Genomic DNA, 27,279 nt, shown 5'->3' with positions numbered 1-27,279 from the left:
TATGGAGGTGAGTGAGAAAGGGCAAATAATGAAATTACAATAGTCTAATCTGAATATTAATTAAAAATTAGATATTCTTCCAAATCGGGCTTCAAATGGCCAAAATTTTCATTGGTGGGGCCAATATGCTATCCTTTCATGGGGCCCAAAATCCCTGGCCACGCCCCTGCCTAGTAGCATGGAGAGAATATCTAATAGCTGCTGAATAAACTTAGTACTGAACTGCTGAGTGGGCTGTCTACAGCCAGCAGTATCAGTCTAAACTTAGACTTAGACTTGAATTAGTACTATAGTTATTAGTCGTCCTAGTAGCATGGACAGAATATCTAATATCTAATGTCTTCGCTCTCAAGCATTATGGGTGTGGGGGAGGGGGCTGGGGTGGGGGGCATCGGTCTCCATCACTGGTTGAGCGATGCCGGTAGGTCAGAATAGTTTAGGCTAGGCTATAGATTAGCTACAGCCTAACTGTAGGCTGTAGATTAGCTAGACCAGAGGATTCCAAAATCTGAGACCATGGGCCTCCTCTCAGATAAAGCATGTTAAAAGTTCCATGGAAAAAGCTGCCTTCACTCTTATTAAAATTACTAAAATAACTCAAACTGAAATAACTCAAATAAATCACTCGATACCGCTTTCATACAGACACGGTTCTGGTTCTAGCTCTGGCTCCGTTCTGGAGTCTCAGAACCTTGGTGCTTTCTGGCGAACCAGCCCGTGTTCACACCAGTTTAAGTGGAAACCAAAGTGGGAGGACATTATTCGGTAGTCCTGCTTCAGTTTTTGAAGTTTATTAATTATTTGGTCTGGCGTTCGAGTGAACCCAGCCTTGGCCCTCTCTTCCGCAAGTTCGACATACGACTTGCTCTTTCTTGTACTGCTTTCTAGCTTTTCTTGAGATTCGGTAGATACCCAAATTGCCACTAAACATTTGGTTTCCTCAGGAGACCACTGCAAATTATTTTTCTCCATGTTGTCACTGCCTTCTTCTCCTTCCTGCTCGTTTTCACAGCCTAGAATGAGACACGCCCACTGATGATGTCACGGTGCCGGCTGGTTCAAATTTGGGTTCGGGAACCGGAACCGGCACGGAGCCCTGCCGGTGTGAAAGCCCTATCAGAGTCAGACATGAAACTGAAATAACTAAAATAAATCACTCACTGAGCTCAAACTGTTTGAGCCCCCTGGGGAGGCCCACTTCCCACTTTGGAAACCTCTGAGCTCAACCTTTTGATTGTTATAGTGTTCAGGCTAAGATTAAATTAGATTAGGACGGGGTAGACTAGGCAGTAGATTAGTTAGATTCCTTGTGTGTTAGTTAGTTCCGGTTAATGGCTAGAGTAATCAGATTGTCTGAGCTGTTGCTCCTTTGGCCTGGCCTCTCTGCTGCCGGTTCTAGTGTGCCGCTGCTACAGCGGGATGGCCAGGCGGATTGAGTAGCTGCTGTATGCCCTAGGGCTGGGCGAAAAAAATGTCAGACTAAAGCCCTTTTCCCACATGCGCTTTGTACCGCAAAATGACCGGAACGTGGTCAAATGCCTGCATGTGGGAAAGGCGCCGTGCCGGTATAAGCGCGACCCCGTCGTCGCGGCCATTTCACCAGTTTTGAGCTAGTCAGAAGAGCGGTATGCCGCAATAGACAGACAGGTGAGAAAGGGGTCCAGTCATTTTCCGCTATCAGTGGGCTGTGACTTCGCGGACCAGGTTGCACACAGTAGACAGTCCAACACCAAATACACAGCTGATTGTTCGATATTCCCCTGGTGTTGCGTACCACCAAAGGACTATTGCCAGTCGCAAACGCGCTTCCAGTGGTTTTCGCCACCGGGTGATCTTGCGTGTTAGTGCGGGTCGGACCAGACTCAGCACGTAGTAGACCGGGACATGCGAAAATGACGCTTCCATTCCACGTCGTCAAAATTGTTCAGAGCATCTTCCCAAAATAAATTCCCTCCTGGTCTCTCTCGCTTCCAGACGGCTCTAGTCTCACGCAGCAGCGCAGAGGTACATAACACTGTCATGATCTGTCCCCGGTTTAGTCTATCTTCATATTCTGCACGATGTTGAGCGGAGAAGACTGCGAACATGAATCTGTTTCTGTTCGCACGTATATCCCTTTCCATTTTCGCCTTAATTTGTCTGCGTCGCTGTCTACGTTTGAGGAAAAAGCGCGTCAGCAATATTATCAAAAGAGTGGACGCCGGCTCCATGTTTGTTTGTTGTTTTTTTCTGACTGGCCTCAGTGGCCTGCAGCACAGACCCCAGGCCACTCTCCTCCGCCCCCCGCCCCCCGCCCGCTCCGCCGCACCCCACCCCACCCCCCAACATACCGGCTATTTGACGACCTAGATTCTCACATGCGAACGCTGAGGTGTGAAGGGAAATTCAGGGAAATGTCCGATATTGACTTACAGGTAATTTTCCGGTACGCATGTGGGAAAAGGGCTTAATCGTTTCTATTCAGTGGCTCATATCGCCTGGTAACTATAATACATAACTTGATTGCTAAAATTTGACTTGCCCCATGTGACTATTCGTGACCGTATCGCCCAGCCCCAGTATATCCTGTCTGTTCTGTCTGTTTTGCTCTCTTTCCTCTTCCCCCTTCCCCTGCTCTCTTCCTACCTCTCTACCTCCTCCCTTTCCCTGCTCTCTCCGACCCCACTTTCTCTCCCCCGTTCTCCCCTTCCCTCTGTCTCTCTCTATCATAAGATTGTTCAACCATGTTATTATTATTATTATTATTACTGCAATTGTTATTGTTGTGTCAGCTAGATTTAGCTAGACAAATTCTCTGTGAAGCCCTCTGAGACATGCTTGTGATTAGGGTTGGGTACCGAAACCCGGTACCAATATGGTACCGGTACTTTTACAACCGGTACTACCGGTACCGAATTGCAACGCAGATTTAGGTGCCTCATTTAGGTGCCATGCCCGAGCTGCTGAGTGAAATATCCGCCCTCCAGTGCCCTGAAACCAGCACTGCAAGCACCTTAACTTACATTCTAAAGCATGACACATAACATTATTGTTTGAAATTGTCTTTACATTCTCTTTAAAAAAAAATGTTTTTGTTTAAATCCTTCTTCTTTTTTTAAGTACCAGGCACCCTTTAGGCACCGGTACCGTTTTAGAAGTATCGTTTTAGCACCGGTATCGGAAAATATGAAATGATACCCATCCCCAGTTAGGGCTATACAAATAAACTTGACTTGACTTGACGCACAAACTGGCACACAAATTGGCCCTGGACAATGCCAGATGTAGGCCCGCACCTTGCACTGGCCAAAAATAGTAATAAATAATAATACATTTAAAAGAAAAACACTTTTTCCTTTGTTTTTTTTGTTTTGGTCCAAGTGAAATGTTCTCTGGTCTCTCCTGATTCTAAATATAGCTGAATCGTTTGGTTTGTAAAGTAAAACTATTTTTATAAGCATTTTACGAAATGTCTATGATAAAATAAATGGCGAATGAAATCTCTTGGTGCGTATGCTGAAGTAGCATCAACTTTGGCTCTCTATTAAGGTTTGAACGTGCAATACAGATACTATTAAGGTTTGAACGTGTAATACAGACACTTATTTAACTGTTTAAGGTGGCGTTCACACACAACGCGCTCATTTGAGCTGCCAGCGTCTTTCTGCAATTCATTCTCTATGTAAGGACGCGCTAAACAAGCTCCTCTTTCAAGGAACGCACCTGACGTTTAAACGCTGGTAGCGTCTAGTTTTTTTGTCAGAGCAATCTGGGCGTTTTTAAGCTGAAAAAAGTTAAAACAGACAAAACCAGCTGGCTACCATCCATGTGGTCGTTGTGTCCTAAACTGTAGTGCACCCTGCACCCTGCAGGGGAAAACAAAACGAAGAAAAAAAAACACTCCGTGCGCTGTGTTTTGTGCACAATAGAAGTGCTCTCAACATGATTTCCATAGCGTTCTTACTGAAAAAAGCGCGTTGGGTGTGAACACCGCCTAACTTCTTCTTTTCTTCTCTTCTTCTCTTCCCAATCGATCCCTCCCTAACATTTTCGGCTAGTTTTTATGTGTTGACGAAAGTGTCATTAGTCATTCGTTTTTGTCATCACAACTTTGTTTTTATTTTGTTAACGTCTCGTTTTCATCAGTAAAAACAACAAGATTAACACAGGCTTCAGAGTTACAGACCAGTCTACAGACCACACGAGTTTGCTCATGTGAATTATTCACACGAGTAAAAAAAATGTCAGCTCAAGTGAACGGGCGATGAGGAAAAGATCACGTCATTCGCGTCGTGAAAATTCCCGTCTCTTGCCTCACTCGCGGTAAAGTGGGACAGTTTGTGTGAGGAGGGGAGGGGTAAAGTAAGATAGTTTGTGTGAGGAGGGGAGGTGTAAAGTGGGACAGTTTGGGTGAGGAGGGGAGGGGTAAATTGGGACAGTTTGGGTGAGGAGGGGAGGGGTAAAGTGGGACAGTTTGGGTGAGGAGGGGAGGTGTAAAGTGGGACAGTTTGGGTGAGGAAGGGAAGGGTAAAGTGGGACAGTTTGTGTGAGGAGGGGAGGGGTAAAGTAAGATAGTTTGTGTGAGGAGGGGAGGGGTAAAGTGGGACAGTTTGTGTGAGGAGGGGAGGGGTAAAGTAAGATAGTTTGTGTGAGGAGGGGAGGGGTAAAGTGGGACAGTTTGGGTGAGGAGGGGAGGGTAAAGTGGGACAGTTTGGGTGAAGAAGGGGGGGGTAAAGTGGGACCGTTTGTGTGAGGAGGGGAGGGGTAAAGTGGGACAGTTTGGGTGAAGAAGGGAAGGGTAAAGTGGGACAGTTTGGGTGAGGAAGGGAGGGGTAAAGTGGGACAGTTTGGGTGAAGAAGGGAGGGGTAAAGTGGGGCCGTTTGTGTGAGGAGGGGAGGGGTAAAGTGGGACAGTTTGGGTGAGGAGGGGAGGGTAAAGTGGGACAGTTTGGGTGAGGAGGGCAGCGGTAACCCTTGAACAAGTCTAATATGCACTTGGATTGTATTGACTGAAATAAATTTGTATTGATCTGACACCTATATTCCTTTGTGGTGTTGGATACACTGTAATCAGGGATCTTGCTTTATCAGTGTCATTTATTGTATTTATTGTCTTGTTTTTTGTATTGTTTTTGGATGTGTACAAAGTACAGCTTGTTTGCAGTATTCATGCCTTAAATTGCCCCTTGCGGGACTAATAAAGTTTTTTGAATTGAATTGGTAAAGTGGGACAGTTTGGGTGAGGAGGGGAGGGGTAAAGTGGGACAGTTTGGGTGAGGAAGGGAAGGGTAAAGTGGGACAGTTTGGGTGAGGAAGGGAGGGGTAAAGTGGGACAGTTTGGGTGAGGAGGGGAGGGGTAAAGTGGGACAGTTTGTGTGAGGAGGGGAGGGGTAAAGTGGGACAGTTTGGGTGAAGAAGGGAGGGGTAAAGTGGGACAGTTTGGGTGAGGAGGGGAGGGGTAAAGTGGGACAGTTTGGGTGAGGAAGGGAGGGGTAAAGTGGGACAGTTTGGGTGAAGAAGGGAGGGGCAAAGTGGGACCGTTTGTGTGAGGAGGGGAGGGGTAAAGTGGGACAGTTTGGGTGAGGAGGGGAGGGTAAAGTGGGACAGTTTGGGTGAGGAGGGCAGCGGTAACCCTTGAACAAGTCTAATATGCACTTGGATTGTATTGACTGAAATAAATTTGTATTGATCTGACACCTATATTCCTTTGTGGTGTTGGATACACTGTAATCAGGGATCTTGCTTTATCAGTGTCATTTATTGTATTTATTGTCTTGTTTTTTGTATTGTTTTTGGATGTGTACAAAGTACAGCTTGTTTGCAGTATTCATGCCTTAAATTGCCCCTTGCGGGACTAATAAAGTTTTTTGAATTGAATTGGTAAAGTGGGACAGTTTGGGTGAGGAGGGGAGGGGTAAAGTGGGACAGTTTGGGTGAGGAAGGGAAGGGTAAAGTGGGACAGTTTGGGTGAGGAAGGGAGGGGTAAAGTGGGACAGTTTGGGTGAGGAGGGGAGGGGTAAAGTGGGACAGTTTGTGTGAGGAGGGGAGGGGTAAAGTGGGACAGTTTGGGTGAAGAAGGGAGGGGTAAAGTGGGACAGTTTGGGTGAGGAGGGGAGGGGTAAAGTGGGACAGTTTGGGTGAGGAGGGGAGGGTAAAGTGGGACAGTTTGGGTGAGGAGGGGAGGGTAAAGTGGGACAGTTTGGGTGAAGAAGGGAGGGGTAAAGTGGGACAGTTTGGGTGAGGAAGGGAAGGGTAAAGTGGGACAGTTTGGGTGAGGAGGGGAGGGGTAAAGTGGGACAGTTTGGGTGAAGAAGGGAGGGGTAAAGTGGGACAGTTTGGGTGAGGAGGGGAGGGGTAAAGTGGGACAGTTTGGGTGAGGAGGGGAGGGGTAATGTGGGATAGTTTGGGTGAGGAGGGGAGGGTAAAGTGGGACAGTTTGGGTGAGGAGGGGAGGGGTAATGTGGGACAGTTTGGGTGAGGAGGGGAGGGTAAAGTGGGACAGTTTGGGTGAGGAGGGGAGGGTAAAGTGGGACAGTTTGGGTGAGGAAGGGAAGGGTAAAGTGGGACAGTTTGTGTGAGGAGGGGAGGGCAAAGTGGGACAGTTTGGGTGAGGAGGGGAGGGTAAAGTGGGACAGTTTGTGTGAGGAGGGGAGGGCAAAGTGGGACAGTTTGGGTGAGGAGGGCAGGGGTAAAGTGGGACAGTTTGGGTGAGGAGGGCAGGGGTAATGTGGAACAGTTTGGGTGAGGAGGGGAGGGGTAATGTGGGACAGTTTGGGTGAGGAGGGGAGGGGTAATGTGGGACAGTTTGGGTGAGGAGGGGAGGGGTAAAGTGGGACAGTTTGGGTGAGGAGGGGAGGGGTAATGTGGGACAGTTTGTGTGAGGAGGGGAGGGGTAATGTGGGACAGTTTGGGTGAGGAGGGGAGGGGTAATGTGGGACAGTTTGTGTGAGGAGGGGAGGGGTAATGTGGGACAGTTTGGGTGAGGAGGGGAGGGGTAATGTGGGACAGTTTGGGTGAGGAGGGGAGGGGTAAAGTGGGACAGTTTGGGTGAGGAGGGGAGGGGTAATGTGGGACAGTTTGTGTGAGGAGAGGAGGGGTAAAGTGCGACAGTTTGGGTGAGGAAGGGATGGGTCAACCCTTACTGCTGTGGGGGAGCCAGGCCGGGGGCAGGTGCTTCTCCCTGATTGGCAGCAGGGCATTGGAGGCGGGGCCTGCAGGCTGGAGGGGCAGGGCTTCCTTGTCGTCGTCTGACAGAAGGTCAGCGATCTGCTGCTGCAGCTCCGGGCTGATGGCGTTCTCCGCCAGGACCAGAACCCGCAGGCTGGTGGGGAAGTTCTCCACCATGTCCAGGAACATCTGAGGACAAAAGCAACCAGAACTTTAGTCCAAAAAAGATCATTTAGTCTAACTCAGGGGTTTTCAAAGTCTGAGACTGTGGGCCACCCCTCATTCAAAGCTTGGAAAAAGCCTGTGTCCCCTTTAGTTTACTTGCATAGTTTCGCTCAATTCCTTGATGCCTGTGGCATCATGATTATGTTATTTGATCCCAGACACTCAACAATTGAGCCAAGATAGAGGCTGGTATATATAGGTTAGGCTGATAGGCTGTCTAACTTTTATAACATTTAATAGTGAGTGTGTCATTGTGTTACTTATGGATGGAATTATAGACCCATAAATGGCCCATATCAGCGCGGCCCCGCCCAGCTCGTCTCGCTTTTTTGTCTCATTCCACCGATCAAAAATGTGGACAGCCCGGGTTGAGTCGGGGTTGAGTCGCGCTAGTTTTGGTCCCTGCTTTGTTGAGGTTCCAGCGCTGTGAACCCGGTACCATACCGTGACGTGAAAACACTGCAGATGACTGAATTGTGTTTACTGTATCTACTGACTGTCAATGCTGGATACCAGTTTAGTGGGGCTTACCTTCTCTTCTGTTAATGTTATTTCCATCAGTCTTTTGCATTGCTGCCTTCGGCTCTGGTGAAATAAAATCGATCTCCTTGCTCAGCTTTAACATGACGGTGGTTTTCAATTGTTTTGAGACAGAAAAAGTCTGCTCCTCGGGAAGCCCTTTGTTTGCGTGCTGCGTTGGCTCCGCTAGGCCGGAGGCGGGGGTTTAGTGAAGCCGCGGTCTTGCCTGGTGAGTTCCACCGGGGTAGAGGCTTCCCTTCTCCCTGTAGCGCAACTCCTGTCCCCCGCGCAGCGCATGCATGTGAGTTTGAGTAACAACAAAGTGATATCCATTCTCCTAGCCGATTGTCACATTTGCCCATGTACACTGTAGGTCATTTAGAGGCACCAGTATTTCATAAACAGTTTAAAAGTTCTGTGTATGGATTTAATTTTAACGTTATACATTATAGCCTACTTCGGCTATGGGCGGAGGGCAGATATGCGGTCGCTATGACGACCAGGTGTGGGCGGAGGCGAGTAAACTTGCTATGGAAACAGAGTCTATATCAAGTAGAGACGAGTAAGACCAGGTCGAGTAGAGCTGTACTGTGCTGTTATATGTGGTGGAAATGAGCCATTAGAGTGGACATCACAGGGTTAGTTGCGCACGCATCGCCTTATCCAAAACTCTGAGGAAGCAAGTGAAGCCAAAACGGAGAGATCCCCGGAATACAGGAAAAAGGCGTCTTGTGCCGTATAGACGCTGTCCGGCACTGCAACTTTGGTGATGTTTGGATCCTAGACCCATCCTGACAGTGAGTATGGGTCAGGAAACCTCACCCCATTGAAAGAGTTAGCATATTTGTGTAAGGTAACCTGTCTGTTGCTGGCAAAGCTTTAAAATACGTGGAGGAGGCGTCCGCATCTTCCATATTTCTATGACAACTGAACCGCTAGTTGTAACTTTCTGCAACCAGTTCGGCTCCGCCCACAAAATACGTCATCACTGTTTAGAAACATAAAAAGGGTCTATAGTGAAAATTCTTCCCCTTTTTACTGAGGACCCCCTGGAACTGCCTCAAGGACCCCTGGAGGTCCCCAGACCCGGCTTTGAGAACCACAGATTTACATCATGTCCAGGAACACTTTGAGGGAACAGCAGGAAAAACTGAATTTACATAGCTTGGTTCTGGTGGTAAAACTTTATTCAGACAGCTCGGTTCAGATGGTAAAACGTTACTCACAGCTCGCTTCAGACCAGTGAGATGAACAAATATGGAGGATGTGTCTCCACCTCCAGCGTTATGATGGTCAATGTGAGAAGTTATCAACAGTCAGTCATGAAGATCTGCAGGGAAGTCTAGTCTCAGATTTGACCTTTGCAGAGACATGTCTGATCTCCGTGGGTGCGCTGTGGCCAGGCGCTGTCCCCATCCGTGGGGGCTCAGCGGCAGGTGCAGAGCGACACACCTTGGCAAAGTGGTTAGGTTTCAGACAGTTCCTGCATGTGCGCCCTTTGGCAGGGCAGTGTGGAGACCTTGTACTGTGAGAAGTGGAGCCGCAGCCCGCACAGCTGTGAGCACCCCGCCTCTGTGTCAGCTGTATAAGAGACGAGTCCATATCCCCAAACTCCATGGGGGAGGGGCCGATCAGCGTGTCGGGAGCTCTGTGGAGCTGCTGAGCCATTATACTTGGTGGTGGCTGGGTGGTTCTGTCCGAGAGCAGAGTGGAGCACTCCAAAGCAGCCTCAACTTGCATTGCAATAGTCACTGCTCCCTCCAGTGTTAATCCATCAGATTCCAAATGTAATTTCTCTCTCGTTTTGTCACATAATGTCCCTTCTATAAGCTGGTCACGTATAATCTGGTCCTGCAGGGCGCCGTACTTGCAGGATCTCGCCATGTCTCTCAGGTTAGTGACATAATCCTTGATAGACTCACCGGGACGCCGTTTTCGTGCCCGAGAAGTGGCTCGTTAAGAGGGCGACCGCTTCCTCAAACGACTCTGCATTCCCCAATGTGCAGAAAATCCTCTGACCCTTCGTGCTGAGGCAGTGACGGAGGAGTGCACTCTTCCTTTTGTCGGAAATATCAGTGAAGTCCATGTGGCCTCCAAATAGTTTGAAAAATTATCCAGCCAGCTCGCCCACGGTACAGAGGGCTCCCCAGGCACAGGGAGAAACGAGGCAGGCGGGGGTCAACTAAAATCAGCCATCCTTGTCATCAATATTATGCTCCTATATCACATATAGATATAGATATATATAGAGATATATACAGATACAGATATATATATCACACTGTGAAGGAGCGAGTTCCACACCGTGTCAATCTTTCACCAAACTCTTTTACTTCTCTCTGCCACACATACTCACAACCCATTCACTCGTAAAGCAGTTTGCCGTTGACGTAAAACCCCTTTTACTGTTGTGACGTAAACCACCCTTAACTGTCACATTCAATACATAACAGTTTTAACGGATGGAAGGAAGGTAGCCGCTTGTGCCGGCTATGTTAGCTTGCAGCGCTAGCCTTCCACGGTCAGCATAACGTTACTAACAACCGATAACGTTAGCTGGAATAACGAAATAGACATATTTTCAGTACCAGGTTGTCCAACTGCCTGCGTATGCCAGGAAATGTGTTTCATCAGAATCAGTATCACTTTTATTGCCACAGTATGCAAGTTACATACGAGGAATTTGTCTTAGTGTCTGTATGCAGTGTAGCAGTCACATCAATATACAGAGATAAGAAGTAGGAAGATAACTAAAGACAATCGCAAAGTTGCAAGTGCAATCAAATCGAGTAAATATATACAATATGTACATGAGTGGTGAAGTGTTCTGTGGATGATAAATATGAATTTACGTTGGATTTACATGAGATTTACAGACTGAGTTAAACATACGTTAAATAGGCAGTGGATTTACATGAATTTACAGTCGGAGTTAAATAAGAGTTTACATTGAATGTACATGAAATTTACAGTAGGCATTCATGTGCAGGGAATTTACATGAATTTACAGTCCCAGTTAGACAGGCATTAAATTAGATATATATATTTTTTTTAATACTTTATTGCAGGTATATCATTGACATTCAACATGTTTTCATTGTTCCATTCATCCTGCGACATTTATAATTTGTATATATTTTGTGTACATCACCAAAAATGTGAAGAAAGAAAGAGAAACTATAAAATAAAAAATAAAATAAAAAAGGAGGAAAATAATATAAAAGAAATAAACATTTAATTACCAACACACACACACACACGCGCACACACACACACACACACACACACACACACACACACACACACACACCAAAGTAAATATAGGGACGGGGGGGACGGGGGGGGGGACCTGCAGCACTCATTACCCTAATCACCTTTCATCCACACCTGGTCTCCAAGCGCGACCAGCACCCAGAGAAGACCTCTGGATACTGGTCGCGCCCACAGTCCCAGTGCGAACGGGTGGAGGAATCCAGCCACCTCCAGACCCGAAATGAGCAACGTTTTGTTTTAATTTTCCACTCCTATTTCCAGGGGCCACCCACTCCAGTTTCTTTCAAATTCATCTTCTCTATTCCTCAATTTGTATGTGATTTCTTCCATTTTTTTAATCTCTTCAACTGTTAGTTTCCATTTATTAATAGTTGGTGGTTTAGTTTCCAGCCAGTTCCGTGTAATTTGTTTTAGTGCTGCTATACGAATTATTGTATATAGGTACTTATCTCCTTCGATCTCTATCTCTAGTGGTATGATACCTAATATTATGTTGAGTGGTTGTAGCGGCTTCTTTAAGTGGAAGATATCTATGAGCTTTTCCTGAACTGTCCCCCAAAAGGTTCTCAACACTGGGCAGAAATAAAAGATGTGTGCATGATTTGCTTCCTGTTCCGTGCATTTCCTCCAGCACTCTGCACTACCTGATATACTATATTTTGAAGTAATTTTTGGTGTTAAGAAGAATCTCATAATAACTTTCCAAGCAAATTCTTTCCAATATTTTGATTGTGTTGTCTTAAATATTCTTTTACATGCATTTGTCCAATCATCCTCCAAAATTAGTATTGCCAATTCTGTTTCCCATTTCTCTTTGGTATTATCTTGATCTATCTTTGTTTCCTGTAAGATTTTATATAGTTTTGAAATGTTGCTACTTTTACTGGTTCTATTTTTATTTATAAATTGTAATAACTTGTGTATTATCTGACCCTGTGCTTGTCTGTGATGTTTCATGAGATAGCTCCTTACTTGTAGATACTTAAAAAAATTATTATTATCTATATTAAATTTTATTGTTAATGTGTCAAATGAGTCCATTATGTTATTTGTGATCAGCTGTGAATATATTTCTAAGCCTTTCCCTGCCCATGCATCCAAAACATTATCCATTTTATTAGCCAAAAAATCTGGATCTTTCGCAATTTCTCTCAAATATATGCAATCTTTGTCTAATTTATATGTTTTGCGAATATATTTCCAGTTTATTAATGTATTTTCTAAGCATATATTATTTCCACTGTATTTTTGCATTTCATTTCGATTTATGTAGGGTAGTGTTCCAATTGCTATTAATGCTGATTGTTCTTCGATTAATTTCCATTTAGTCGTTACTCCTTTATTCATCCATTTCATTATAATATCTACTTGAGTAGCTTGAAAATAAGTCTTTAAGTCTGGAAAACTGAGGCCGCCTTTTTCTTTAGGTTGGGTTAATAAAGTGATTTTTTTCCTTTTTCTTTTGTAGTTCCAGATATAATTTGAGAGCACTGTATTTCATATATTAAAGCTATTGTGTGGTATAGGTATTGGTAAAGTTTGAAATAGGAACAAAAATTGTGGAAGAATCATCATTTTGATGGTTTCTACTCTACTCAATATTGATTCTGGCATCATTTTCCATCTATTAAGATCATGTTTTATTTTATTTTCCAAAACTTGATAATTATCTTTATACAATGTGTGTATGTCTCCAGTAAGATATATTCCCAGATATTTAATCTTCTTTAGGTCCCATTTTAACTTATATCTATCTTTAAGTTCTGGTGGTATCTGTTTTTTAAGTGTTAGTGCTTCACATTTATTTTCATTTAATTTATAACCTGAATGCTTGCTGTATTCTGAGATTGATTCCATTAAGTTTGGCAGGGATTGATCTGGGGATGTTAAGTAAATGATCACATCATCTGCATACAATGCTAATTTGTGTTGTTGTTCTTTTATCTTTGCGCCTTTAATATTATCATTTTTCCGTATACTTTCAGCAAGTGCTTCTATACAAATAGCAAATATAATAGGTGAGAGAGGATCTCCCTGTCTTGTCCCTTTATGGATTAAGAATCTCCTAGATAATGTGCCATTCACCTTTACTCTGGACATTGGGTTTTTATACATTCCTTGGAGCCACATATTGAATTTTTCATGAAAGCCAAAATACCTTATAATTAAAAATAAAAAGGGCCACAAGACCCGGTCAAAGGCTTTCTCTGCGTCTAATGTTAAAAGTAAAAGATTCATGTCATTGTTCTGAGCATAATCTATTATGTTTAAAGTCCTTCTAATATTATCTGACAGCAGCCTACCTGATATGAAGCCACATTGATCATTATCTATTATATGAGGTACTATGTCCTTTAATCTATTGGCTATAATTGAAGTTATGATTTTATGATCAGTGTTCAATAATGATATTGGCCTGTAAGAGGAGCATTCTGTAGCGTCTTTGCCTTCCTTATGAATCACTGTTATTATAGATGAGTTCCACGTATTTGCCCATGTTCCAGTCTGTAGGGCGAAGTTATAAGCCCGTAGAAGTAATGGTGTCAACTGTTTTATAAATGTTTTGTAAAATTCATTGGTATACCCATCATCTCCCGGTGTTTTGCTCATTTTTAATTTCTTTATTTGTTGTAATATTTCCTCTGCTGTAATTTCTTTGAGTAATTCATCATTCATACTTTCAGTTACCTGTTTTAAATTAAGTTTATCAAGAAATATTTTCATTTGTTCTAAATTTAATTGGTTTGATTCATCTTTATAAAGTTTTTCATAGTATTTAGCAAATTCCTCTGCTATTTCTTCTTTTCCGGTCACTATTTCCGGGCTGTTTCCCTTCTTTAATTTAGAAATATAGGCTTTTTGACTTTGTTTCTTAAGTCTATATGCTAAAAGTTTTAATGAGTTTGGTCCTCCATCATAATATTTCTGTTTTGCATATGTCATTAGCTTTTCCACCTCCTCTGTCCGAATTCCATCCAACTCTTTGTATTTCTTTTTCAATTCAATTTTAACCTCTAATTCATCTGTCTTTTCATATTCTTCTTCCAAAAGCTGTATTTGTTGTTCCAGTATCTTCTGTTTTTGTTGTTTCAGTCTTTTCTTATATGAGGAATATGCTATTATGTGTCCCCGTAGCACTGCTTTGGCTCCCTCCCATGTAATGATCGGGTTAGTGTCCCCAGTATCATTCATTTCTATATATTCCTTAAGTGTATTGTTAATCTTTTCTACAAATGTTTTATCTCGTAAAAGCGAATTATTAAGCCTCCAGATTTTTTCTCCTTCCTTTATATCAAGATTAATTTTTATAGTCACTGTTGCATGATCTGATAGGTCCCTTGTGCCTATTTTACATGTTTCAATTAATTCTACATCTTTTTTGAACATAAAAAAATAGTCTAGTCTGTTATAAGTTGAAAATCTCCCTGAATAGTATGTGTAGGCTTTTTTGGTTGGATTTAGCATCCGCCATACGTCTACTAATCCGAATTCTGAGATTGCCCCCCTTAAAATTGACGATGCTTTATCAGCTCTATGTGGTTTATTATTTGATGAGTCCAATCTGGAATTTAATGTGAGATTCATATCTCCTCCCATTATGATAATTCCTTTACATTTTCTCATTAACAGTTCAATTATTTTGGACATTAATTCTGGGCCTATTTCTGGTGGGTAATATATATTAAAAAATGAAACCTTAATTGACTCTATTTTACCAACTACTAAAATGAACCTACCCTCTTTATCTACAATGTGACTTTCCTCTTCAAATGCTATGTGTGGTTGTATGATTATGGCTACTCCCCTCTTTTTTGAACCGTATGAACTGGAGTAAATTGGTCCCTTACCTAGTTTGTCATGCTCCTTTTTTTCCAGGTGGGTTTCTTGGAGGAACAGGACATCCGATTTAGCTTTCTTCATCTGGAGAATAATCTTCTTCCTCTTTATTTGATTATTTAGCCCATTAACATTCAATGAGATAATTTTCAACTTTGTCATATTTCCCGTCTAGAGGTTAGCTGGTTCTCATTTAGAATTTTCTTAGGGAATGAGTACATACCAGGTCGGGGAAGGGGTGGGAAGACATTAAGGAAGGCAAAAGGGGATAAAAAAACAAGAAGTAAAATTTCAATTTCAAAACCTTTAGTCACAAAAAAACATACATACCAGAATCTTCCTGTGCAAGAAAAGAAAATTAAGATATGAGTTCCAGTTTTATGGGGGGGGGGGGGGCTCACTTGAGTTTAGGAGGAGGTAGTGAGTTTGTGAGTGGGGGGGCGGGGGGGGCGGGTTGTTGGTGAGGTCCTTGGCAGAAGGGGTTTCCGGGCCTTGTTGGTGAGGCTGATGGCGGTTGGGAAGAAGCTGGTCTTGTGGCGGGTGGTTCTGGGTGGCGGGTGGGGCTTTGTTCCTCCTGTAATCCACAATCATCTCCATTGTTTTTTGAGCATTTAACACCAGTTTGTCTTGACTGCACCAAGTCACCAGATGGTCAACTTCCTGTCTGTATTCTGACTCATCTCCATCTGTGATGAGCCCTATGAGGGTGGTATCGTCTGCGAACTTCAGGAGCTTGACGGACTGGTGACTGGAGGTGCAGCTGTTAGTGTACAGACCGAAGAAGTAGGGAGAGAGGACACCGCCCTGGGCAGCGCCGGTGCTGATGGACCGAAAGTCAGTGATGTGCTTACCCAGCTTCACGTGCTGCTTCCTGTCAGTCAGGAAGTCTGTGGTCTATCTGCAGATGGGGTCGGGCACGCCCAGCTGGGAGAGTTTCATAACGTTACAACTAAGGGCCTACACAACAAGTTTACACAACCAGCCATTAGCTCAGGGGTTAGCTTAGTCTGTCACAAACAGACACTGGAGGTTTTATTCTGGGTATTTAAGCATGCGAGTTTTTATATGGATATCTCAGGGAAGTGCTTTAACTGTGGGGATGTTCTTCACAAGCTCCTGTCCTCTTAGCTGTTCTAAGGATATACAGAGAAGAGACCAGGCAACCTGGCTAACGTTCGTTAGCCGTAAACTCATAATGATGACGTTAACTTACCAGGTTGTCCAACTGCCTGCGTATGCCAGGAAATGTGTTTCATAACGTTACAACTCCTGGGTCTAAAATGAGGCCCAAGCAGCCATCAGCTAATGTTAGCTGTTTGTTTATCCTTTGGAATCACCCAGACACTGGAGGTTTTGGGTAAAGCACGAGGAGCGTTTTTATATGGATATCTCGGGAAAGTGCAGACTGTGGAGCTGTTGTTCACAAGCTCCTCTCCTCGTACACACCATACAGAAAAGACCACAGCTGGCTAACATTATTATTATTATTATTATTATTATTATTATTCTTACATTACATGAACAAGACAGATGAACAGGCTCAGACACAAGACAAGAGAAGAAAAGAAGAAAAAAACATACATACATTATCGGCATTGAACATTACAACTTGATGCTACTGTACCAGCCGTCTAGGGTGTCTATGTGCTTGTAAGAGACATTGGCCCCTATCGTTGCATCGGCGCAGTTTCTAGGCCGAGCGGCAGGCGCAGATCAAAGCAGTGGGCGTGGAAAGGCGCACTTGATATCGTCGTGCTGGCGCTAGATGCAGCCCAAAGCATTACAACCACGCCTTTTAGGCGTAAAATTATGCACCGTCATGCTCATTGGATAAGTGCAATAAACGAATCGCACGCTTGCCTTTTTAGCTCCAATTCCAGTGATCCCGCAAAACCAGACGAAAGCCAAACGCTCTGCCCCCCCCCCCCCCTCTCTTCATCCAGCCTGTCTGTCTGCATTATAGGCTATTATTCCATATTATTATGCTTCTCAAACCAATCTAACTGCAGTTTCAATACTGCAAGCATGTAAATACGCTACACTATAGCAAGATCAAAGTGAAAATAATGTACTAAACGCATCAGCTAGAAAAATATAGCCTATTAGATTGGTGAAAGTTTGTCCAGAAAGATATCGTTTTCTCTCCCCTGCTGCAGGTAGAATGATGCACATAAATATACCCTACATTATGTAAAGTCATTGCATAAATGTGTTTTTATTGTAAAACTAAATGTGGAGTAGAGCGAAGTTATTGGAGCGCACATCACAGTATAGCAGATGACAGTAGAAGCTTCCGAAGCGCGTTCCGCTGTCACTTACCTAAATCACGTTAAATCCACACAGGGTATATATAGGCTCAAGAGGACATATATGTTTCACATAGGGTGGTGTTTCATTTCATGTTTTATTTGGTCCAATATTGAAATGTTCGACAATTGCAGGTTGTCTTACCATTACACATTATTTTAGATCTACCTTTTATATCTATTTCGGCTCTATTTAGTAGCGAAATGGAGGACCCAATTGCATGCTGGGAGTGGACATTCACAGGCAGTAAACTTACAACTGCTATTTCCTATGGGAAGCTGGGTGCTGCGTGGCTGCTATGTGTTGTGTCTGTTTGAGCGAGGGAGTCAGAGAGAGAGAGAGAAGGGTGACTCAGAGGCAGAAGAGCACTGGCGCACTGAATACGCCTGGTTTCAGAGAGAGACAGAGAAGGGTGACAGGGGAGAGGCACAAGTGCACTGGCGCAGTGAATAGGCCTGGTTTTCAAAGGCGCAAAGCGCTAAATTTAAGGCAGGTGCCAAGATATCAGTACGCCGAGATTTAAGGCCGACACGCCCACTTTGGCCCATTCTGGGGCTGCGCCACGCCCATTCGGCCTAAAGCGCATTTGGCAGCCTAAAGCCATATTGATATCGTCCCAAAACAGGCGCAAGGCACGTTTTTTTGCGTTTAAGGCCCGTTTTAGCGCCGAAGGCTTGTGGGAGAATAGGGCCCATTGTGCATGGAATCCCAAGCAAGGGGTCCATAGGAAACCAACCGTGCGAGTCACCCGCCGCCCCCAACATCAGTCATTCTTAACCACATCAAAATAGGCCAAAAACGGGTCCCATATAATCGAGAATCTTTCAAGCAAGTTGGCTCTCAGGAACCTGAGTCTCTCCATCTGTATAACAGAGATGATGGGCCCTATTCTCCCACAGGCCATCGGCGCTATTACGGGCCTTAACCGCAAAAAAACGTGCCTTGCGCCTGTTTCGGGAAAATAGCAATAGGCTTTAGGCTGCCAAATGCGCTTTAGGCCGAATGGGCGTGGCGGAGTCCCTGAATGCGCCGAGGTGGGCGTGTCGGCGCTAAATACCGGCGTACTGCTATCTTCCAGCCATCTTCCGACCTGGCCTACTTTTAGCGCTTTGCGCTTTTGAAAAGCAGGCCTAAAGCAGGATTCTGTGCACCGAGGACAGGAAAGTGAATGGAGAATACAATATATAGAAAAAAATACTTTAGAATACAATAGAATATAAGATTGCAACCCTTCTCAGGCTTTGGGTGAAGCTGTAATGCAGTTTCATAAATTTAGTTTAGGCTATCATAATAATCCCCATTTATGTGTAATATAGCTCTACGTTTTATTACCCCCCCCCCCCCCCCCGAAATTAGCTAGGCTACTAATATTACTAATATTCCTAATTAATATGTATTATTATTTCATTCAGATAATTGACATTATAGGCATGTATATCGTTTAATGTGAGAGAAAGGGAGAGAGAAAGAAAGAGAGAAAGTGTGAAACTGGATAAACTGTTGTGTAGCGCTTCTTCAAACCCCACTCTTCATTACAGCTATTCATTACAGAATTGTCTGTTGTATTTATTTTTTCTGTGTGCAAAGCATAGAAAGTTAGAATTATTTCCAAATGTTTCCCCCGTCTGTGGCAGCGGAGCTGTCCGAGGTGCTGAACAAGCGCAGCGCATAGACGGCCACCTGGGGCGGCTCACTCAGGCGGTCCAGGACTGGGCGCGGGGCGTCGGCGGGGTAATTCTCCTCCCCAAACAGTGCGCGATGGTACATTTGAACCTGAATGGATAGATGAATAAACAACTTAAGTAAAGAGTTGTTTTGTAGCTATTCAAAATGAATGGTGGACAGATATATCACTTGATTCGCCAGCACCATCTTCTCCTCAGCTGTGAATTTAGTGGATCGGTTTTGGTCTGCCATATTGATCACACTGCGCCAGCTGCTGCCAATCTGGCTTTTAAAGCCCCTCTGATTGATTACTGAAGATTTTATTGAGAATTAACATATTTGTCAGTGCCTGTGGGCAGGGGGTGGGGGGGGGAGGCATATATAGGCCAAATAAAATACAATTACTCAATAATAAAATCCTGTAAATAAAATAGAATAAAGTAATCAGATCCAGTAAAAGTGATAGGTGTCATTCAGAGGATGTTGCATCGTGCAGTGGGGGAGAAGAGATAAAACGATATCATTCTGCCCAAACTTTCATCTAATCTCATGACATCCAGCCATAGGCTATATCATTTTCTATCCGATGCATTTAGAACATTATTTTCACTTTGATCTTGCTATAGTGTAGCGTATTTACATGCTTGCAGTATTGAAACTGCAGTTAGATTGGTTTGAGAAGCATAATAATATGGAATAATAGCCTATATATGGAGATAGACAGACCGGATGAAGGGAGGGGGGGGGCGGCGGAGCCCTTGGCTTTGTCTGGTTTTACCGGATTTGTCCAGGAATTGGAGCTTAAAAGGCAAGCGTGTGTCTCTTCCCTGCAATTCTCCAATGAGCAAACAATGCATAATTTTACGCTTAAAAGGCGTGGTTATAATGGTTGAGGCTGAGTTTAGCGCCGATACCAAGATATCAAGTGCGCCTTTCCACGCCCACTGCTTTGCGCTGCGGCTGGCGCTCGGCCTAGAAACTGCGCCGCTGCAACGATAGAGCCCCATGTCTATCAGCCATACCCGAAAAGAAGGTGAAGAGGAGGACTTCCATTCCATCAGGAGTCTTTTGGCGACAATTGTCCCTTGTGTTAGGGATTGTTGCACAGCTGTAGGAAAGTTCAGAGATGACTCCGAACAGCCGAAGATGGCGAGTTCTGCCTCCGGTTACAATGTTATCTTGTAGGCCTTAGAGTCTTCTTCTTCTTTCGGCTGTTCCCGTCAGGGGTCACCACAGCGGATCATCTGTTTCCATCGGTTCCTGTCCTCTGCATCATCCTCCATCACGCCCGCTGCCTGCATGTCCTCCTTCACTGCGTCCATGAACCTCCTCTTGGGCCTTCCCCTCCTCCTCTTTCCTGGCAGCTCCATCTCCAGCATCCTCCTCCCGATCAGAGGCGGTCCTTGAACCAGGCCGAACAGGCAGCCGCCTGGAGCCTAGTCCACTAGAGGGCCTCGCAGACCAGAGCATTTATTTTTTAGTATCTCCCGAGTCCGTGCTAAAACTGCATCTGTGACGAAGGACTAGTCCAGACATGCCCATTCCCCCCCCTTCCTCTGATGCCGCAGGAGACCAGCAGCCAGCAGAGCAGCGCATGAAAGTGAAAGTAGAAAGTGCGTCCAAGGAACAAGTGAGTGTTATTATTTGTTGTTGTCTGTGTGGAATGACGTTTATACTGTGTTCTACATGCGGTGTCCGCCATGTGGCTCCTTGTTCATGCTAAATTGCAGTGCCCATTCGCTGTCCACTGATAGTGCCTTCATTTGAGTTATTGATGTTTCTTTGTATTGTGCGAGTGCCTTATTGTTTACTTATTATTTACACATTGATGTTTATTTGTAGATTGATGTTGAGTTGAATGAGTGATCTATATTTGGTTTACTGTATAAAGATGACAAGTGACAAAGATAAAGATATGATTATGAAGATTACAAGTGATAAAGATATAAAGATGACAAAGATAAAGATATGATTATGAAGATTACAAGTGACAAAGATAAAGATATAAAGATGACAAGTGACAAAGATATAAAGATTACAAGATTCACAAAGAGAATGAGAGAGGATGCAGAGGGTCATGCCCATTGAATCTGAGGGGGGATGTAACTTCAAACAGCCTCTAAATATGGCAAAAATACGTCCAAAAAAGGTCAAATTTTTTTGCGGCGGCGCCCCTTTGGGGCGCCCCCGGTAGGGGCCTCCTTCGTGGCTTGGCCTGGAGCCTCCAGATGCCTAGGACCCCCTCTGCTCCCGATGTACCCCACCTCCCTCCTCCGCACATGTCCATACCATCTCAGTCTTGCCTCTCTCACTTTCTGTCCAAACTGCGCGACATGGGCGGTTCCTCGGATGTAATCGTTCTTAATCTTGTCCAGCCTTGTCACTCCCAGATAGCATCTTCATCTCTGCCACCTCCAGCTCTGCCACCTGCCTGTTGGTCAGTGCCACCGTGTCTAGACCGTACAGCATGGCTGGTCTCACTACCCTGCTGTAGACCTTTCCCTTCACTCTCTGGTACCCTTCTGTCACAGATCACCCCAGTCATCCTTCTCCACCCGCACCACCCCGCCTGCACTATCTTCTTTACCTCCTTGCCACAGTCCCCACTACTCTGCACGGTTGACCCCAAGTATCTAAACTCCTCCACTTTTGGTACCTCTACTCCCTTCATCTTCACCCCCCCCCCTCCATCTTCCCTCCCATTCACACACATATACTCTGTCTTACTTCTGCTTACTTTCATCCCTCTTCTCTCCAGCGCATGTCTCCACTTCTCTAGATTTTCTTCCACCTGCTCCCTGCTCTCACTACTGATTGCGATGTCGTCTGCAAACATCATAGGACTCCTGCCTGGCCTCGTCTGTCAGCCTGTCCATCACCATTGCGAACAAGAATCAATAACAATCTTGTAGGCCTTAGAGTACCAATAAAATATTTTGGCCCAGAATTCCATTAGCGAAGGGTAGAACCAGAAGGCATGAGTTAGTGTGCCCTCTGAGATCCGACACCTGTCACATAGTGGTGAGACAGAAGGGAAGATCCTGTGCAATTTATGGTTGGAGTAGTGAAGACGATGAGTGACTTTAAATTGGATCAGCTGGTGTCTGCTATTAACTGAGCAGAGTTGTACCACATACATACTTCTTTCCCATATAATGTTAGATAAATCAATACCAAGTTCCCCCACCTCTCTAATCCTCTCAGTAGAGGCCATGTTGCAGTTGTCAAACAGACATAGAGATGAGATGCTTGGAGTGAGGAGGGCTTGGCAAAACATAAAAAAAAAGTATGTTCATTTGGACTGGACATCATTTCTAATTTGCAAGTACCTGAGCCAGTGTGTGCCAGGCAATTCAAACTTCCTCTTCAGTTGATCAAAGGATGCAGAATGACCATCTATGTATAGGTATTTGATGGAGACCAGTCCCTTCTCACTCCAGGCACGGTAGTTATTGTCTGACCATGGAGCTAAAAAAGAGTGGTTGAAACAGATTGTTGTGTGGTCAGAAACATCTGGTAGACTCAGAACACCCCTAACTTGGTTTAGAATTCTGACATTTATATTTATATTTATAATTCATAACAAAATTCAAACCCAGACTTTCCAAGGTCCCAGGCGTCTCTAACTTAGAAAATAGCATGGCTGATAGGGAGGAGTTGACAATAGAGCCGGCCTCCATTTTCAGCCACAGGGGAGCCCCGGGAGTTACCCGGAGTCCCTTGCCGCCAGTACATCAGAGCCCTAATATTGGCAGCCCAGTAATAGTGCCTAAACACTGGTAAGGCCAGCCCTCCCTGAGTCTTGGGTTTTTGCAAGCGAATCTTTGAAATTCTATGGTTCTTGTAATTCCAGATGTAGGATAGAATTACAGAGTCCAGTTCTTTAAAGAAGGCTGATGTGAGAAAGATGGGGAAGATTTTGACAAAGATAGAGGAACCTGGGAAGAGAAACCATCTTAACTGAGTTTGTGCTGCCAATCATGTAAAGGGGCAGGATTTTCCAGTTTTCTATACACTGTTTAAGTCTTGAAACAAAATTCACAAAGTTCAACTTAAATATTAGTTTAGGATCTCTGGGTATGGTCAAACCAAGATAGGTGAAGCGGTCCTTTGCCAATTTGAATGGGAGATTTTCCAGAAAACCGGGAGTAAAGGCGTCAGAGAGAGGCATAAAGTCACTTTTTGTCCAGTTAATTGTGTATCCGGACAGCTTGCCGAAGGAGGTGATTAATTCTAGGAGAGGGGGGATCGACTTTTCTGAATTATGTAGGTATAATATTACGTCATCGGCATACAAACTGATACGTGTCTCAATACCCCCGACCTTAAGGCCTGCAAGGCTTGGGTGACTACGTATTTTTACAGCAAGGGGCTCAAGCGCGACGGCGAAGAGGGCCGGCGAGAGCAGCTGGCTAACGTTATTAACGCCAGAGACTCAGGCAGCGCTCACCGCTGGGCTCCCCACTAAACAACGTAGCAAGCTTCAGTTAGATTTAATCTGTTAAACCAACATTTGTTCCAAAAGGAAATAAATCATAACGTTAATCAAAATGCTACGGAAACATTAGCTAATCAACACAGAGTTGCAAAGATCAGTTCATCGGATAATTATTTCCCCCCGTATGACGTATGTTTGTTGCCCAGAGCAGCCCGGAGTCTTGCTGCTAGGAGCAATCTCCGACAACGAAAATCAGATTTCCATACAGGCGTCATTTTGATAAACTGACCTCATAGTGGGAATCGTTAGGGTTGTGCTACAACCCAGGTTGGTGAGAACGAGAGCCCTCACTAGTGCCTTTAACGCTGCAACGCAGCCCTATGGAAGACTGTTATTTTGCTCCAAAATTACTTTTCATTAAAACCTGACCACCCACCCGTAGGTGGCGTGGTACCCCCTGGGACTGACACGGATCCATGTGACTACGTCACGTCCTGCCAGTCCAGGGAATAATCACTCTAATTTCTTCCAGCCCGCTGAGATCCGACGCACCCCGTGACGCATCGACACAGCAAGGCTGGGTAGTGAGAGCTCTCGTTCTCACTCGTAAAACCTGGGTTGTAGCACAACCCTAACGTTTTACTTTGTTTCAAACTCAAGCTCTCACTAGTGCCTCCATTCAACCGACCTTGCTGCCGGGAGCACCCCACAGGGCGACCCGAAAGGCACCGGTGAACCACGGCCATATGGCAACGTTTATGCCTAACCGTCTGACATATTAGAGTGGCAACGATACTACTTTCTTGCCACCGACAGCACCGCGTGCGCGAACTGCGCACCGGACACGTCGAGACTGTAGTACCTGACAAAAGTGTGATGAGAGGACCATGAGGCCGTGGCACACATGTCCTCCACCGACACACCGCGCAACAACGCAGAGGATGTCGCAACACCTCGCGTAGAAAGCGCCTTGATACCCTCCTGGGGAACCTTGCCCACGGCAGAGTATGCCAACGCGATCGCCTCCACTATCCAGTGTGATAAGCGATCTTTGGAAAGGGGTCCGCCCTGGGCCCTTTGCCCAAAGCAAACCAACAGCTGATCTGTAATGCATAAAGAACGCGTCCTGGCCACATAGGCCAAGAGCGCCCTTACGGGGCACAGCATGAGCAAACGTCTCTCCTCGCCCGTCTCTAACTGAACGGCGGGGGACAGAATGCTGATAAGTCTATGACCATAGACCTAAAGCTGACATTAATAATCTTAGGTTGGTAAGCCGGGTTAGGTCGAAACGTAACCCTGCGCCCATCATTACCACACAGGCCTGCTGCACCGAGAGGGCAATCAGGTCACCAACTCTCTTTCCTGACGACAAGGCCAGCAGCAGCGCGGTCTTTAAAGACAGACCCTTAAACCAGCGTACCACCGTACCACCGTACCACCGTAACCAGGTCCGATTTGGGGGAAAAAATGCACCGCGACGGCGGGCGCAGTTTACGCGCCCCCTTCATGAGGCGCAAGACTAAAGGGTACGCCCCCACGGGGCTCCCTTCAATTCCCCTATGGCAAGCAGAATCGCGGCTACGTACACCTTAAACAACTGCGGGGACTGACCCGCGTCAAGCAGGCTCTGAAGGAAACAGAGAACTGGTCGCACACTGCAGTTCACTGGATCCACGCCCTTACTTGCTGCATAGTGCATCCCACATTATCAAGCAAGCCCTGGGCTAGCAACTGGTCCGGTTCAGGAGCCAGACCGCTAGCTTCCACCTGCCTGGGGAGGGGTGGAACACCTCCCCCTCCGCCTGGGATAGGAGATCGGCCCGTACCGGCAATGCCCAGGGCGGATCTTGCGCCAGGGAGACCAGGTCCGCAAACCATGTCTGCCTGTGCCAAACAGACTAAAACGAGCCGGAGGCGCTGTTCCCTCACCCTGTACAACACCTGACGGATCAGGGGAGGTCGGGGGAAACTCATAGAGCCCCTCCCTCGGCCACGCGTGCGCTTTTAGCGCGTCATGACCTAACGGGGGCTGTCCTCCTGGATCGAGAACCACAGTGGGCAGTGTGTCGCGCGCCGCGATGCGAGAGATCGACGCAGGCGCGACCAACCCTGGCCCAAACCTGTTCCATCACCCGAGGGTGGCGGCACCACTCCGTATAACGGGGATTGCCTCGAGACAGCAGGCCGGTCGTAACTCCGCCGTCCCGGCAGATAGACCGCTGACACTGAAAGGAGACGGGGATACACCCACAGGTGAATCCCCGCTATGGTTCAGCGCCCCCGACCGCACACCGCCCTGTTTGTTCAGGTGGGCGATCGCTGCCCTATTGTCCGAGCGAATCAGCACATGGTGCCCATGTGTGAGCCGCTGGAAGTGTTACCTCCGCAGGCCGGGGGGACTGCGGAGGCAACGTTCTCTTTCGAGTCTGGCCGCACGCGGACTTGTCCGGCAGTGCGGTCCCCAAGAGAGCTCCCAACCAACAATGGGCCCACGGCGCCATTGATGGTGGGCTTGTCCTGAGGCAGAGCCCGGCGAATCGCCTTCAGCTCTAGCACGTTTATGTGGCGAAGCTCCTGAGCCTCCCACCGGCCGTTCACCGAAAAATGCCCGCAAATCGCACCCCCTCCCCAGAGGGAGGCGTCTGTGCGAATCACCATCCTGAGCGGGACAGGGCCCCACCGAGTACCTCTCGAGAGGTAACGGGGGTCCGCCCATATAGCCAGCGCCTGCCAGGCCTGACCTGTCAGAGGAACCCTGCGATGACGGTCCCCGGCCGAGTCCAGGCGAAGCCTGAGAACCATATTTGGACCACGAGAGCATGTGTAGCCTCCCTAGCAGGAGCACATGCAGTGCTGAGGCCATCAGGCCCAACATCACTGTGCACTGATGCACTGACACCGAGGGCACAGACCTAACGTCCTTGGCTTGCTGTCCGAACCGTGCGCGCCTGTCGCTCTGGCGAAAGGCTCGCAGGAAGTATAGCTCGAGCCCCAGGAAGGTCGCCGCCTGCGCTGGGACGAGGCAACTCTTCTGCCAGTTCACCAAAAACCCTAAGGTTTGCCGGTGATCGGTCACCACCTTGGTATGTTCCGCGGCACAGACCCTCGAGTCGGCCGCTAAGAGAACGTCGTTGAGATATAGGAAGGCGCGGAGGGGAGCCACGGCTGGCTCCACGCACACCGTGAGGGTTCGCGGGCTCAAAGACATGCCGAATGGCAAGCCACAGAACTCGTAAGCCTTCCCCCGGAAGGAGAACCTCAGGTATTTCCTGTGTCTCCTGACCATGTGGACATGGAAGACCGCACCTTCCAGATCCCTGGAAGTAAGAAATCCCCCTGTCTCAACTTGAACAGGCGGGGAAGAGAGCATTCGGGATGGGACTTCCTCAGCGTCTTGTTGAGACGCCGAAGGTCCAATTTCGGACGCATGGAGCCGTCCATGGCCTCCTCCTCCACGGCCAGATCGGGGGTACCGTCGAACGTGGGTGGGCAAACTGTAGCGCGTATCCCCTCTGGAGGGTGCGCCGTAATGGGGACGGGGGAACATAGATGCTCCCAGGCATCGAGCCTGTTGGACAAGATGGTCCCTTGTGGCCAACGGAGCGGAACCCGTTCCACCACTCGGATCATACTCTCTCCCTCAATGTCCCCATAGGAGACAGTGAACGGTCATCAAAAGCAGAGAGCATATGAACTGAATCAAGTCTCTCTGCCCGCTTCGCGCTCAGAAAAGAGTATCACCGTCTCATCATCGTGGATAGCGAGACTGAACATTTTAGAAACACATTTCTCAAGTTAGAAACTATAGAAATGATCCCTGAAATATAGTCATGAGCATATTGCTGGGCACCGGGACCTTTCGATCC

General features: G+C 46.2%; 1 protein-coding gene across 1 annotated transcript in view; it reads right to left on the bottom strand.

Moving 5' to 3' along the window:
- lrrc73 (leucine rich repeat containing 73) overlaps positions 1-27,279 on the bottom strand; it is a gene marked incomplete at both ends in the record, with an annotated part of 57,506 nt that overhangs the window by 7,147 nt on the left and 23,080 nt on the right. Inside the window, one exon of the mRNA XM_083651008.1 lies at positions 7,122-7,335. Coding sequence (XP_083507134.1) covers positions 7,122-7,335 — 214 coding nt within the window. The remainder of the gene's footprint in view (positions 1-7,121; positions 7,336-27,279) is intronic.

The sequence above is a fragment of the Poromitra crassiceps genome (genome assembly GCF_964638095.1).
Source record: "Poromitra crassiceps genome assembly, chromosome: 14".
NCBI lineage: Eukaryota > Metazoa > Chordata > Actinopteri > Beryciformes > Melamphaidae > Poromitra > Poromitra crassiceps.
The sequence above is the reverse complement of the archived record's forward strand: the minus strand, read 5'-3'. Positions and strand labels throughout refer to the sequence as shown.